The sequence below is a fragment of the Crocodylus porosus genome, unplaced genomic scaffold, assembly GCF_001723895.1.
Source record: "Crocodylus porosus isolate Cpor-Errol unplaced genomic scaffold, CroPor_comp1, whole genome shotgun sequence".
NCBI lineage: Eukaryota > Metazoa > Chordata > Crocodylia > Crocodylidae > Crocodylus > Crocodylus porosus.
Genome location: NW_017728886.1, coordinates 52846528 through 52861544, shown reverse-complemented (window position 1 = coordinate 52861544; position 15017 = coordinate 52846528). Strand labels below are relative to the sequence as shown.

The 15017-nt window shown below is 41.1% G+C and overlaps 1 protein-coding gene across 1 annotated transcript in view; it reads right to left on the bottom strand.

The window, feature by feature from the left end:
* BZW2 (basic leucine zipper and W2 domains 2) overlaps positions 1-15017 on the bottom strand; it is a 46624-nt gene that overhangs the window by 20049 nt on the left and 11558 nt on the right. Inside the window, exons 5-6 of the mRNA XM_019534158.1 lie at positions 7159-7294; positions 296-405 (exon numbers count right to left, since the gene is read on the bottom strand). Of these exons, the coding sequence (XP_019389703.1) occupies positions 296-405; positions 7159-7294 (246 nt within the window). The remainder of the gene's footprint in view (positions 1-295; positions 406-7158; positions 7295-15017) is intronic.

Genomic DNA, 15017 nt, shown 5'->3' with positions numbered 1-15017 from the left:
TGACCCCAGCTGACTTCCTGCCCTTTGGGGAGGGGGCTGGACTCGATGATCTCCCGAGGTCCCTTCCAGCCCTAATGTCTATGAAATCTATGAAATCTATGAAATAAAAGTTAATGGCATTCGATAGTCTAGCTCTGATACAGGTAGAATAGCTTTAACGTTGCCATGATTCAAAATATTTAAAAAAAATAAGTATGAGTGGGTGGTAACATACATTTGACAAGCTAGCACATACATTATCTCTCCTTTTCCATAAGCAAACAACAGAAGCTAACAGAAAACATATGGCACTTACGAGCAATCTCTTGTCAAGGTTGGCTTTTCTTAAAGCAGAGGTAACTGAATTAGCATCTTTCTCTGCCATCCATGCTTTAAAAAGCTTCACTGCAAAAGATGCTGCAATCCCTATTCAAGAAAAGAAAAAAAAATATGATCAAGAACTCCTGTACACACACTTCAGCAGTTTTGATATGAATTAGTTACAAGTACTTTTTCTTAAACACACTAAGTTGTGTTCTGACACTTTTTACACTGACATTTAGCTATGCTCAAATCACCTTAAAAATCCTGTTCTCCCCATCTGTATTTAACTACTGAAATTTTCCCCATGGGGGGGGGAGAAGGGGGATTTGGTCATTTCCATCTTTCCTACTCCTCCCCCCACCAACCTTGTCAACTTAAGAAAAAATAATTAATTCCGATTAAAGCAAAGCGAGATAGGTTTAAGGACAAATTTACCTGTCTTTCTAAAAACATGAAAGAAAATGAAACAAAAAAACTTGATCGCCATTATATAAATCTTTTACATGGTTTATTTAAAATCATGGAATTACAACATTTTCCCTTTCACAAAACCTGATTCGCACTGAGCATTGCCTATAAGTACTACCACCAGAATCAAAAAGTGCCTTTTAAAGAAGTTCTGAATAATATTTTATCCACAGGCCCTAACGGTAAGGGACAAACCACTTTCCACTGTCAGTGGCAATTGTAGGTACCCAGCACTTCACAGTAGTAATAAGAAACTTGTAGGATAAGGCTCCAAAGTTAAGGTCAACAAACCTACTGCTCTAGAATTAGCTGAAGTCAGTGATTAATTGCAAGTGAAATATTACTTTATACCTTATTGCTGAACAGCTCTTAGCAGTCCCAGTCCATAACGCAGTTCCTAGATCTCATATTAATAATTTTGTGAGCCAGTAGAGTATCCAATACCTCATCTTTTTCTCTCTCATTTCAAAATAGCTCAAACCTTTAAAACCTTTAAAAGCTAAATAGGACACAACTAGGAAGTCAATAAGTGAGACTTAGTTATTCTTTGCTAATTTACATATACTTATGTTCTCTGCTCCAGAAAATATAGTTTATTCTCTGCAAAGAAAAAAAAAATCATACACAAACTTTTGTTTTAAGTTTTTGTCTACGTGAGCCGTTATAGATAAACTTTAATCCCAGAGGGAAATGAATTATATTTTCTAGATTTCTAGAGTTCCAAATGTGCTGTGTTAGGTTTTCCAACCTAATTTAATAACAACCAAAATATAGGTGTGAACTTGCAGAAATTGCTAAATGGAGTTGTGAATATGAATTCAATTCAGAATCAGACCCAGAAATTTTGCTTTCCTTTCTTTTCTAATTATGTGTAAGGCTCCAAGTTTAAAAGTGAACATGACAAAGTTACACAACTGAAAGGTTAGTGTCACTATTCAGCAGTGATAGAGTTGTCTCTAACAGGATTTTAAACTAACAATTCACATCTGTAATTTTTCTCTGTAAGAACTTGTAACTACCAAATTATAAATCTACTTCAATTATATACAGTTTATTAAACTGCTTAGTTCCAAGCCATGCACTGTCTCTGATACTTTAGTACCCTCATGATGAAAACATTCCTTTTTTGTTACTATGATGATTGTTACTATAGTACTTGAATGCATGACAGCACAGATAAACATCAGTGTTTTGCTTTAAATAGATCTTTTCTACTAAACTGGTATGATTCCTCACAGCAGTTAGTTAGATTATATAGCCCTTCTTTCTGTGGAACAGATCATAAGAGTGCAAAAGTAAAATAGCTGATCAGCTGCAAAAAACAACAACAACAACAAAAAGCAACCAAAAGCCAGGATAACTAAGCTATCCAAGCCACAGGAATGTGCAACACAGAATTGGAAGGGATCTTCTGAGCTACCATCAAGTCCAGTTTTCTACAACTGTCACAAGTTTATCTTTTAAGCCAATCAAGGTCCATCTTGGGTTCTTTGTCCCTATGACACTTATGGGAAGGCTGTTTCAAAACCTTGCCCTTCCAATGTGTATAAATGTTCTAAATTTCAACCTTAAATTTATTCATAGCCAGTTTATATCCATTTGTTCACCTGTATCCATTGTCATTTATCCTAAATAGCTCTTCTCTCCACAGCACACTCCTTGATGTATTCAGAAACTGTAACTGCATTTCTCTTTGAGACTTCTTGTGTTCAGCTAAACAAGCCAAATTCTTTTAGCTCCCTCTCAGAAGACAGACTCAGTTTTCCCAGTCATCTTGGTAACCACCCCCATCTGCTTTCTTTCCATTTTTAAATCATTTCAGTTCTGGAACTTAGGCGAGCAAGACCTCATTCAATATTCCACATGATATCTTGCCGATGCCTTGCAGAATGGCTTTGGCATGACCCTCTCTACTAGAAATGCCTCATCTATTACATGCTAGAACTGCATTTGTTTTATTCCCCACAGCTGCATTACATTGGTGGTTCATAGTAATTTTATGATAAACTAACACACCTCAGCCTTCCTCCTGTCATTTCCAACTGATGAGCAAGACTTCATATTCTCTTCCTATTAGGCCTCCTGCGCACGACCCTGTGTTTTGTACTATGACCTTTCATCCCACTTTAATTACCCTAGTCCACAAGATCATCCACTTATTCCTATGATGTTATTCCTATGATGTTATAGCATAAGGCTTGATGCTCCTGCTATTTAGAGAAAGCAAGCAGCATGAGAAGCATCCTGCAGGTGTGGCAGAAACTAATGAGAGATCCGACCCAACCAGAAGGAAGCTGGGCTTGAAGTACACCCAAGCTAGTGAGGCAGTCTAGCTGAGAGCCATGGAGACAGTTGCTCCTGGGAAGTAGAGTTGCAGCAGGACTTTCTGGTAACATCCAAGCTGGGGTAAACAAATCTTGAGACATAAAGAAGGGACTAAGGGGAGGGGGATATCCCAACAGGCCTGGGAACACATGGTAGAGGGCTTGGTGTCCAGAGGGAGAGCTGAATCCAGGAGGGGCAAGTGTCAGCAGGGCCAGGGAGCCCATAGCTCAGGAGGGGCAAGAACTGGAGCTGGGACCCTGAAGTCCAGGAACGGTGCCTATCAGCAGAGCCCAGGAGGCTGTAGCCTGAGGGAACAAGGGGGAGAAAATGAGAATCATCCGAGGCATTGATGTAGGTACTGGGGAAGATGGAGCCCACGTAATTAGTCTGTAAGGCAGAGAGTAGAGACACCTGAGCCCAGGAGTGTTGAGATCAGGCTTAGGTAGCCCTGGGGCAGCCAATCTTTTACTATAAGATAATGACGTTAAGGTGTGGCAGGCAAGAACAGGCAAGATTACCTAAGGAGAGAGCAGGTTGACACAGGCTGACGGGGCTCCAGGGACAGGACGGCCATAAACACAGTTACAGATGGTCTGATCAACATCCATATTGGTGAGGTCTTCCAACTGTACTTTATCCATAAATCTTCTTAGCAGACCTTTTGTTCTTGGTCATTACATGAAAATACTAAAGGAAGAGTAGTCCCACAACTAATCCTTGATGAACTTTATTTCTTCACTCTTCACTTAGTAAGTTCACTCAAACTGGTTAATTCTCCTTTCAGCATGCTCCATTTCCATCTGCTCTTTAGCCCACCGGTGGGCAAAATATGGCACAGAAGCCTAGTCTAGCCCACCAGCTGATTGGATCTGGCCCACAGGCAGGCTCCCACTAATTAATTATATCTGGCTGCATTCTGCCTGGGGCTGAGTCCTGCTGGAAGCAGAGCGCACTGTGCTCCCATCCTCTCCCGCCAGCAGGCACAGCTCCTGAGCAGGGCTCCTGCTGCTGCCACTGCCTAGGGAAGTGCTGGGTTCCCTCAGCCTCCAGCAACTTCTCCTGTCCCTGCTACAGTGCTCTAGCCAGCAAGCAGGAAGGGAAAGCTGCAGGACTGAGGGGAACAGGATGGGCTTGGCCTGCAGCTCACTCTGGTCCTGCTTGTGCTGGGCAGATGAGCGTGTGGGGGGAAGCATGGAGGAGCTTGACTGCTCACAAAGCCCTGCCACGTAGGCAGGGACAGACAGGAGGGGAGGAACAGCAGCAGGAGCCAGCATGCACTTGATGCAGACCTGCCAAACAGGCAGGTGAGAGAGAAGTAACAGCAGCAGAAGCCAGCACAGGCTCAGCTGCAGCCCTGCTGGGCAGGTTTGGAATACAGACTAAGAGAGCAGGTGATACCAGGCTCAGCTCCCTGAAACCCTCCCCTCTCACAGGGGCTCCTCTTGCTGCAGGCAGCAGCAGCTGCTTTCCTGCCCTTTGAAGCACTGCTGCAAGCCAGGCAGTCAGCACTGATCCCCTTTCCCCACCTGTGGAGGGGCTAGGCTCAGCCACATCACAAAGAGCAGGCAGGAGGGAAGCCCCCACACATGCACACCCAACCCACCCACACCTCACACATGCACTCACAACCCCTCATATACCCTGCCCCCCTCTATACCCACACACACACAATGCTGTCCCACACACCCTACCATACACATCCCACACATACACCCACACCATACCCAAACCCCAATACACCCCCCACTCCCCTACACACATCCCACACACATATACCCACACCCTGCATGCACATCCCTACACCTCCCCACATATGCATCCATACCCCCACCCCTCATCATACCCACACACACATCCAAGTCCCACACACCTCACACCCCAACCATAAATCCATGTATGTACCCCAAACACACCCCACCTGCACCATACCTACACACACGCACACAGAAGTCCCACACACCCCACTCCTGAACCACACTCACACTCCCCTCTTAACCTTTTTTCTTAAAAGAAAAAAAAGACAAACACACTCTTGCATTCAGCAAGGGAAATAAAAAGCTGTCTGACGAACTTAGCACAGTGGCTCTCAACCTTCTTAGACTCAAGGCACCACTTGGAGAATGCCAGTTCTTCATTTTCACTCTTTTTGACTATAGAAAAAACAGAGCAGTTCTGTTGCAAAGAACTCAGAAAGAGTTCTGTGCATTTCTATATGAAATCTTTGGGCTTTATCTTGTGAATCATGTTTGCAAACCAAACAGTGCTAACTTCGTGTGGCACTCCACAGCACCATGAAAAGATCAAGGCACCACAGGGTGCCAGGGCACTCAGGTTAGTAAAGAAAAAATCCAAGATCTAGCACTAACCTTTGGTAAACCCATATGGCATTTTATTTCATTTTCCATTTACTTCCATTCCAATTATTCTTTCCTTCAAAATATGTTTTAAATTGTACATACTATTTAAGTTAGATTAATGGGTCTTTAATTACCTGCAGCACCCTTCAGCACTGGCACAGATAATTTTTTTGGCAAATATTAGACAAGAACCAAATAATTCTATCAAAAAATTCACGCACAGGAAATATGGTTTCACAGTGCAAATTTATTTGCTCTGAAGTTACAAGTGCAAACATTGTCTCTAAATATTAATTTGATGTTTAACTAACCTGGTTTAAGTTAAAAAAAAAAAAAAGTCCTAAGCTTAAGTTCTCAGTTGCCTCCTGTGCTGTTGTAACTAAACCAGGCTGTCATTTTAAAAGAACAGTACAGGTCATTACCCTAAAACATGGATTAGAGCTTTTGTTTGGATTTCCTTCTAGTTTTATGCATACTGTGAAAGCTGTGGGTGATGACAGAGCAAGACCTGCAGCTGTGGCATTTAGAAAACAAATTTAATGATTGTTGGCATGCAGCAAATGAAAATGTGGTCTACTAAGAACTTGTATATACAGTTAAAGGCGCCACAGTGAACACAGAATCTTAAAAGTTTTTTTTTTAAAAATCAGTATTACATTACCAAGAAAGGCTTGGGTTGGGAGTGGAGGGGGAGTCCATATTTTCAGTGAAAGAAACTTTTAAGAAAAGCATTTGGAAAGCTGCCAAGTCTTTAAAGCAGGAAAAATATTTCAATACACCATAAAATTGCCCTGAACAATTGCCCTGATTCTGGAGCACATACCATCAGTATGGACTATATTGTACGTGCACACTGCTCCTCACTGTCCTGTCTCCTCCCTTCCCCACTTGACTGCCAACTCTTGCACACCAACTAGTTACCCTGTATGTTGCCAGAACCACTGCAACCTCTTGTCCACAGCTGACTACAGCGTGCCTAGCCAGGGCCTGTGGCAGGGAGGTGGCTGCATAGAGTGCTGCTTTTATGTATCTGGGAACTGGGGAAAGACTGCCATCCATGGAAGGAGACAGACTAGCTCTATAAAAGCAGCAGAGAGCTGTACCCTAAGCACCCAGTCCCAAGGCACACAAAAGCAAACATCCAGGCAGGCCTTCATCTTCAACCAGGTACCCTTCACACCCCTAAAACATCCTGAGATGCACCAGACCCTGGTATTTGCAGCAATTGAAGTAAACTGATTAATGGCTTGGGGGTGGAGGTGGAGTGCTCTATAAAAGCTATGAAAACTCCAGCAGCTCTAGAGTACACATGGTGCACACTCCTAGTCAAGGAACCACCAAAAGGTTTTCTGTAAAGTGCAGGAGCTGGTCTTTACTGAACTTAATGTTAGTGAGAAGGGGGAGCAGAGCAGAAAACTGCCACTGGGCTGGGTACTCACTGCCACCCTTCAGTGGTGGTTTGAGAGCACTGCTATACCTGAAAGGTGATGGTTCTACTTAGGACCCCTAGCCATGAACGTGGGAATGCCACTGACTTTTGTCACTGGTTTCAGGTATCCCTTCTTGGAATGGTTCAAGTGTTACGTCTGTCTGCACTCTAAGTGTGTTACCTTCTGTTGTACTGTTTCCAGGATGCCAAAGTTTAAAATATGCTACTATTATGAAAGCTAAGATCAAAAAGGCAGTAAAGGAACAAAAAAGTTACCTTCTTTGACTATGTTGTCAGTGAAAAGACTTGTTAAAATAGGGGCAGGAAGTGTTCCATTGGCTAGCAGGATCCCAGTGAGCATTGCCAACTTTGTCTGCTCTGTTTCAGAAAAGGCTTTAAGGAACAGCAGCAGCTGTGGATCAGACAAGACAACATACAGTTACCACACAAAACTGCAATGAATAGTAAAGAACATAAAGGGCCTCATTACTAGCTCTTTATTTCTCAAAAAGTCCTACCAAAGTCAAGAGCAATACTTGTGGATTTGAAGTGCTTTTCTCCATGCTTACAGCAGAATGACAAAATTTACTTTCATACTCTGTGACACTTCTTCCACAGATTGTCTCACTCATGAAAATGAAATCAGAGTTAGGCATTACTCTATATCACTAGAGGAAACAGGACCGACCTCTTCATATTTATAATTAAGGGTAATTTCATTATGAGTCTGATCCAGAGCCCTTTAAAGTCAATGGCAGCCTGTTTCTTTGATGATAATAGTCTAAAAGGGGGGCAACAGTCTTCCCATTAATGTATTCAACATGCTTTGGATCAGGCCCTATGGTTGCAGTTTTTTTGATTCAACAAAAATATCAAGCATGCAAAAACCACAGGGATAAGATAGCTTCCAGTTTTCCATTTTGTGCTAGAAGTACAGAATATAAAATTACAACAGATGCTTCTATTGGCTTAATTTTAAAATGATGCTTTGAGTTAAACAATACTAATATTTTGATAAACTGAAAGAGGGACATTCAGGTACACAAGCTGCTGTTGAGACCTTATGATTCCCATTCCTAATTACAGGAAAGCAGCAATTAGTTTAAGAAGAAAATACAAGCCTCCCTGCTGTCTATAGCATCATATGATTTGGCGTGTTCAGGGAAAATAAGAAAAAACACAGAACAAACATGAACCTCTTAGGATTTCTAGGAAACTAATATTTATAAGTAGCTAGCTTCAGAAGTGTCACTACAAAAAAAAATCTTTTCCTTTATCTGAAGTTCAAAACCTACATGGATATTAAATCTGTTTTCAGTTTCCTTTAACATCCACACATATCAAGATTCAACCCCTTCAGCCCTCCCACCAAAAAAAATCCTGTAAGGGTTAAAATACATTCTCTCTCATCCCTACATGGACTAGAATGATACAAGTTTTCCCCAGCAACAAAAAAAACATATATTTTTTTAAAGCCAGGATTTTTGGGGGAAGGAAAAGGGATGGCTAAAATGAGTTTCTCTTCCTTGTGAGGAAATCGTAAGTTCCTGCAGAGGGATACAGATGCAAAATCATGGAGTTCTTCATACACACTGTATCAGTATTGAGCTATAAAGAACCAAGAACGTTTTTGTACTTGCATTTTTTCACTTTACCTCCAGCTATTAGATTCGACTGCTAACGATTCTGCTTCCATCCTGCCCCACCCCGCCCCCTTGCATGTGAGCAGTACATATCATCACTAAAACACTAAGCCAGTGTGAGCCGCTATCTAGACTCCTCACTGTTGTCTCTCCAGATCAAAGGCATTGCCACTTACATACTGGGAACTGCCTCTCTATGGTGACAGAATACCTAAACTGTTTCCTTTCGGATGACAATAAAACTTAAACTGAAGACAGCCAAGAAGTTTCTTGTTAAATGATCTTGAGTTTTACAGTGTTCACAAAAGTTACATCCTCTTTGAATTTATGACTTGAAATAAACAAGATTTTTTTCTCTCTCTAGGCCTTAAGCTATTGACTGAATCATTTTGGACTGTACAAACCAAGAAAGTCATCTCTCTTTTTAACAGATTGCTGCCAACTATTTAAAACATCCAATTTTAGTTTAAAAGAATTTAAAAAATTGAAGGCACAAGGGCCTGAAGGTGTAACTTTGTTCCTTCTGCCAAACTGTGACATAGAAACAAAAAAAGTAAGAGAGACAGATGAGTGGAAGATCATTCATAAATGCAATAATGAGAAAAACCTGGATATGCTATTTAGCAAAAACTGCATATACCTGGTAAAATAATGGCATGGGTCAAAGCTCACAGCCAGATTTACAGTGGAGGCTGAAAACATTTTGTGTGTGTGTGTGTGTGTGTGTGTGTGTACATATGTATTCAGAGTCCTTGAACTTTTCATATATAGATATATATATAGTGGATATTTAAATCTAAAGTCAATGAAAAGTATTTGATTCATGGCCTGATTAAATGTTTCCTTATTCTAACCTTCCCCACCTGAAATGTGATCTACAGAAAGAAAACATACCATATTTTCTCTCATCTAACATGCCTGTGAATATAATATGCAACTTGTTTTTGAAAGGCAGAATAAAGAAAAAATATTTTCCAAACTTTTGGCTGCAGAGAGCAGGGACAGAGCCTAATCTTCAGCTGAATTGTTCTCCCTTTCCTGCTGAACTAAAACACTAGCCACAGTTGAAGAAGGGTCTTCATGGATGCATTTATGGTTCTGAAAAGAGCTGTGAAAAAGAAGAGACCAGGAGCCCTAGCAGATAGTAGGGCCACACTAATTGTTTGATTAGTGGAACATCAAGACCATTAAAAAGGAGAGACTATTGTTAACACTTCTGGAGTGAAGAACAATGGGTCATTAAGTCAACTAACTTAGTTGCCTGAATAGTTATATGAGAGCTGTTGCCAAATGAGCAGAAATCATAGTAAAGCAGTTCCATCTTGGGCAGACAATCAGCTTTCCTAGTTAATGCACGCACCTGAATTTTGAGGGTCCGATGCATAAAGAATGCAAAAAAAATAAGAACAAGGACTGCCATTTACTGGGTCAGACCATAGGTCCAAGTTGGTCGGTACATATACCTGACCAGGAAGGTGTTTCTGGTCAGAAGGGCCCCTGGGGCCTGCAGGGCCATTTTCCTGTCTTTGCTCCTTTCACGGCTCCAGGAAGAATTTCCCTGAGCAGAGTCCCTCAACTTGTTCGAGGGCCAGTGGGCACTCTCCAACATACTCTGCTCAGTGTCCTCCTTTGGAGCACTTGTTTTAAACCTGCAACCTCACTCCCATCCCTGTTTTTCTCTTCAGTTGTCCACAAACTCAGTTGATGCATACCCAGTAGCCTCCTCTAACAACATGGGGGAAGGCAGTTAACCATTGTTCTGTGGGCATTAAGCCCAATGCATCAAACAAGCCTGTGTCACATGATAGTAAAGTGTTGAAAGAGAAGGTGAACTGGATATGACCAGGGTTTTTTTACACTGTTCCTCCCTTACTTGCTGTCTCCTGGATTCAAGGTCCAGGAAGTTCTGATTCAGAGGCCAGACCCTAACTCCCATAATCAATAGCTACTAATGCCCCTTTCCTCCAAGAATTTGTCCAATCCCTTTGTGAATAGGCTAAACAGTGAGCTTCTATAGCATCTTGTGGTAACGACTTCCATACTTTAATTATACACAGGGTGCATCTACACATACGCTTTAATGTGCATTAGCTTATTTTAACATGCATGAAAGCATCATAAAAAACCTGTGCACTTTCACTAATGCGCCTTTTTCTAGTACCTCACAATGGAGGTTCTAAATTGAATGTGCATTAGCAAAACTGTATTAATGAACACATAGATGCCCCCACTGTGTAAAAGAACTAGCTGTTAATTTTAAACTTACAGACTACTAGTTTCATTTTATGACCCCTAGTTTTTGTTTTGAAAGAGATGGTAAATAAATCCCTATTTACTTTATCTTCATTATTATGTCCCCCCACTCAAGCATTTTTTTCTTTAGCTTCTCCTCATATGGAACTCCTCCAGACCATTAATTATCCTTGTATTACCTTTCTCTGTATCTTCCCCAGTCTGCCTATAACCTTTCTGAGGTGTAGGGACCAAAACTGGCACACTATTCATATGTGAATGCATAACAGACTTATACAGGGGCATAGTGATACTTTGTTTGTTTACACTTCTCTTAATAATTCCTCACGTGTTGTTTATCTTTTTGGTGGCTGCTGAACACCGAGCTGATGTTTTTAGCAAACTGTCCACAATGACATTCAAATCTCTTTCCTCTGTGGTAACAGCTAAACGTAGAGCCTATCACAGTGTAGGTATAATCTGGGTTATTTTTGCTCATATGCATCACATTGCACTTATCTACACTGAGTTTCATTTAGCCATTTAGCTTCCTATTTGCTCAATAGTGCCAGATCCTTCTGTAGTTTCTCACAGTTGGCCTTGGTCATTGCCATTTAGAAGAATTGTGTCCTCCACCATTTTGGCCATCTCACTACTCACCGTTTTCCAGATCATTTATGAATATGTTAAGCAGCACTGGTTTCAACAAAAATCCCTGGGGACCCCTCTGTTTGCTTCATTTTATCTTGAAAACTGACCATTGATACTCATTCTGTTCTCTGTCTTTAAAAAAAACAATGTGTAATCCACAAATTGACCTTCCCTGTAATCCCAAGACTATCTAACTTTGTTAAAAGCCTCTGATGGGGAAACCTGTTTAAATCTAAGGGTTTTCAGAAATCCAGATTGCACTGTCAGATGAATCACTCTGATCCACCTGCTTATTGACAGCCTCAGGAAAAAAAAAAAAAAAATGTAGTAGGTTGGCTACACATGATTTCCCTTTGAAAGAACACCATGTTGATTCCTCCCCAGCAACTCATGTTCATCCATGTGTCAACAATTCATTCATTTATTTCTTTTATTATTGCTTCTAATTTTCCAAGAACAGAAGTTACTAACTGGTGTATAGTTCCTTGGCTCCCCTCTGTAGCCTTTTATAATTTGGGAGTCATATTGGTAACCCTGCAGTCCTCTGGTAATAAGGCTGTTTTCAGCGATAAGTTGCATACTACATAAGAGTTTGACAATTTCTGATCTGACATGGTATCAATATATGGTAACTCAGAATTTTACTCTGTGAGCTGTGTACTGAAACTGCCAACAAAGCTATTAGCAGAAAAATACTACTTTATTTCTTACCAAACAGGTATTTGCTTTCTTGTTACAATTCCTATCCCTTCCTTCATGTATGACTGGTGCCTCCTGAGACTTGGGGGTGGGAGGGCACCACGGCAGCGAGTGGTGAGTGGGCACCACCTACAGCCACCAGCATTCATGGCAACGAGCAGGGACCACCATCAGATGTCACCAGCTGTGTCAGCAGCGGGGGGGAGGGGCAACGGCAACTGTCTACAGAAGCTGCTAGAGGCCAATCTTGTGGGGGTGGGCACATGCCCCTCCCCGTGCCCATCCTATGCATCACCTATGCCTTCCTTCACCATTTTATCAAATAAACAAAGGAAAATTTAAAAAACTGCTAGAAAACCACCAGTGTCCTTCATTTTACCAATTTAGTATCCTGACCAGCTTACATCTGAAATGTAATGTGATCCATTAAAGGCTCTAAGGACAAATTCAGTAGAAGTTGAGTTGTACCCATTAGTGTTATATTTGGATTCAAGCCATTTTCAAAGCCATGGCAAGAGATCTACACTCCTGAAACACTGGAATAAAAGAAAAAGGGAACAAAAGTTCTTTAACTATCAGATCTTAATAATATATGGTTATTATTCAGGAATACTTTTGCACTTATATAAGGAAAACAGGAGACTTGAGTATTGTTCTTAATAGGGAAAACAATCCAGTGTATTAAAAAACCACATCTATCACCTGAATTCAAGAACCCTATAAACTGAGTGTCTTCATGTCTTTAAAAGTTACTGCACACACTGAACCTCCTCACATTTTCTCAGATATACTTCTCCCACCAGGATTTTTGGAATTGGTTCCAGTGAAAACTTTCTTGAAGTTTATTTCAGTACAGTATCTTTATACCAGGAGCTTCATTTTCCTATCTGACAGTCAATGGTTACCACACTAGTGGCACTATAATACCTATATTAAAAAAAAGACAAACATCTATAGAGAAGCAAATCTATTACATACAGATTAATTAAAAAAGGTATTATTAGACAATTCTCTTTCAACTGCAATCCAATTAGAATTTAGTGGGGAAAATTAATTAGCCCATTTAGCCATCAAAACATGAAAATGCTCCTTTTAAAGCTGCTGCTGTAGATTTTTGTTGCCAGTTACATGAAGAGATCTTCCTTCACCATCTTTGATACAAATCTCTCTAGGACTCCTTATTAGATTCGCATGGCCATCCACAATTTGAGAATAACTTTGAACCTCCTGCTGAGTACTAAGTTGTTTTTTTATCTGCTGTTAGATAGATACAGTAATATCAGTGTGCATTACAAATATAGACTGGATCCAGATCTCAAAGTAAAATGCTAGCCTCTGGCTCCAATACTGTATTCCTAGCACGCTTAGGAACTCCCACTTATTTCAGTGGGAGTTTTGAGTGTATAATGAGCATAAGATCAAGTCTAATATGCTACATTTGAAAATTATTTTTAACCCTTAAAGCAATTCTGTACAGAGAAAAATACCATTTTTATTTACAATGTGTGTATCATTTAAAGTTGTATAATACCACTTCATCTCTGAATCACATCATTTGGATGCAAAGGCAAAGGGGTTAAGACAAAGCTGCCACCTATATAGAAAGTATAGTTTTTCCTTGACAATATCATTGCTTGAGGGGGGTTGTTGCTTTAAAATTCATGACATTGTTTTCAGGATATCTGGAAAAGTTGCTGGATTGTCAGCACTGTAAAAATCACTTTTTATATCCACAGTAAAGAACAGCAAGCTCCCCACAATATTCTATGATTATAACACTACTCTCTTCTGAATATATACATAAAGTCTTTATCGCCTAACCCAGGAGTGGATCCATGGGATGCAGTGGTGAGGTCACACTGCCTGTGTGCTACGAGAGCAGAAAGCTCACTCAGCTCTCTATCTTATCAACACAGCCCCTGGCTGGAGGCCCCCAGGCCAATTTTCTTACAGCTCCAGAAACTGGGGCGGGGGGGCAGGGTAGGGAGGTAACTTCTTCCCACTACTAATCACAGGAAAACTGGAGCTAAGCCCTGCTACCACTCATCCTCTATTCTCTTGCTGCTGAATTCAGCAAGGGGGCAAAATGGCACACCAATCAGCTGACAAGCTCAAAGCTCCAGCAGCAGCTGTGCTGACAAAGCGGTGATCTCCTAGAGCTCACTGTATGAGCTCCCCATGCAGTGGGCTCTCTGGTATCCAGGATTGGACAGAGGGGGATGAAGCCATCCATGCCCCTTTCTGCTGTGTGGTGCATACTAAGGCAGATCTCTTCACTGCACGAACTGCAGAGCTGGAGGGGCTGGGGCCACATCACTTTCACTGCAAAGCTGGATCCAACCACAACTTAATGCAAACTCATGCTATATAACTTGTGGGATCCAACAAGCTTGGAGCCTAAGATTTTGAAAAATAAGAGCTTTTTATCTGTGAATTTTGAAGTAAAGACACCAAATGTGTAGTGTTGGAGACATTACTTGCCTTCTAAATCCACAATCTAAACAATCCACCATACAAGACTCCTACCAGCATTGTCAATCACTACCAAAAGAAAAATATTTCCATGCACATTTGGCAATCAGAGCTTCTGCTGATTGACGCTACCAACAAGGGTGACAATTAGTACTAAGAAAACTTTTTTTGTCGTTTTAAACTCAGGTTACCTGGGTACTAGAAACAGAACTGGGGCCATTAACTCATTTCGCATGTGCAAACCAAGAATGGTAAGTTAGCCTTAAATGACATTAGGCATGGCAAGGGGAGAGGGGGAATGCTTCCTGTCCTGAGCTAACTTATTTAACACTACCTTGGCTATTTCTACATTGTACTGCAATCTCTAGAGCAGAGGTCCCCAGATAGATACTCTGTTGCTGTTGCTTAACACTCAATTAGCTGAGAGAACAGAAGGTG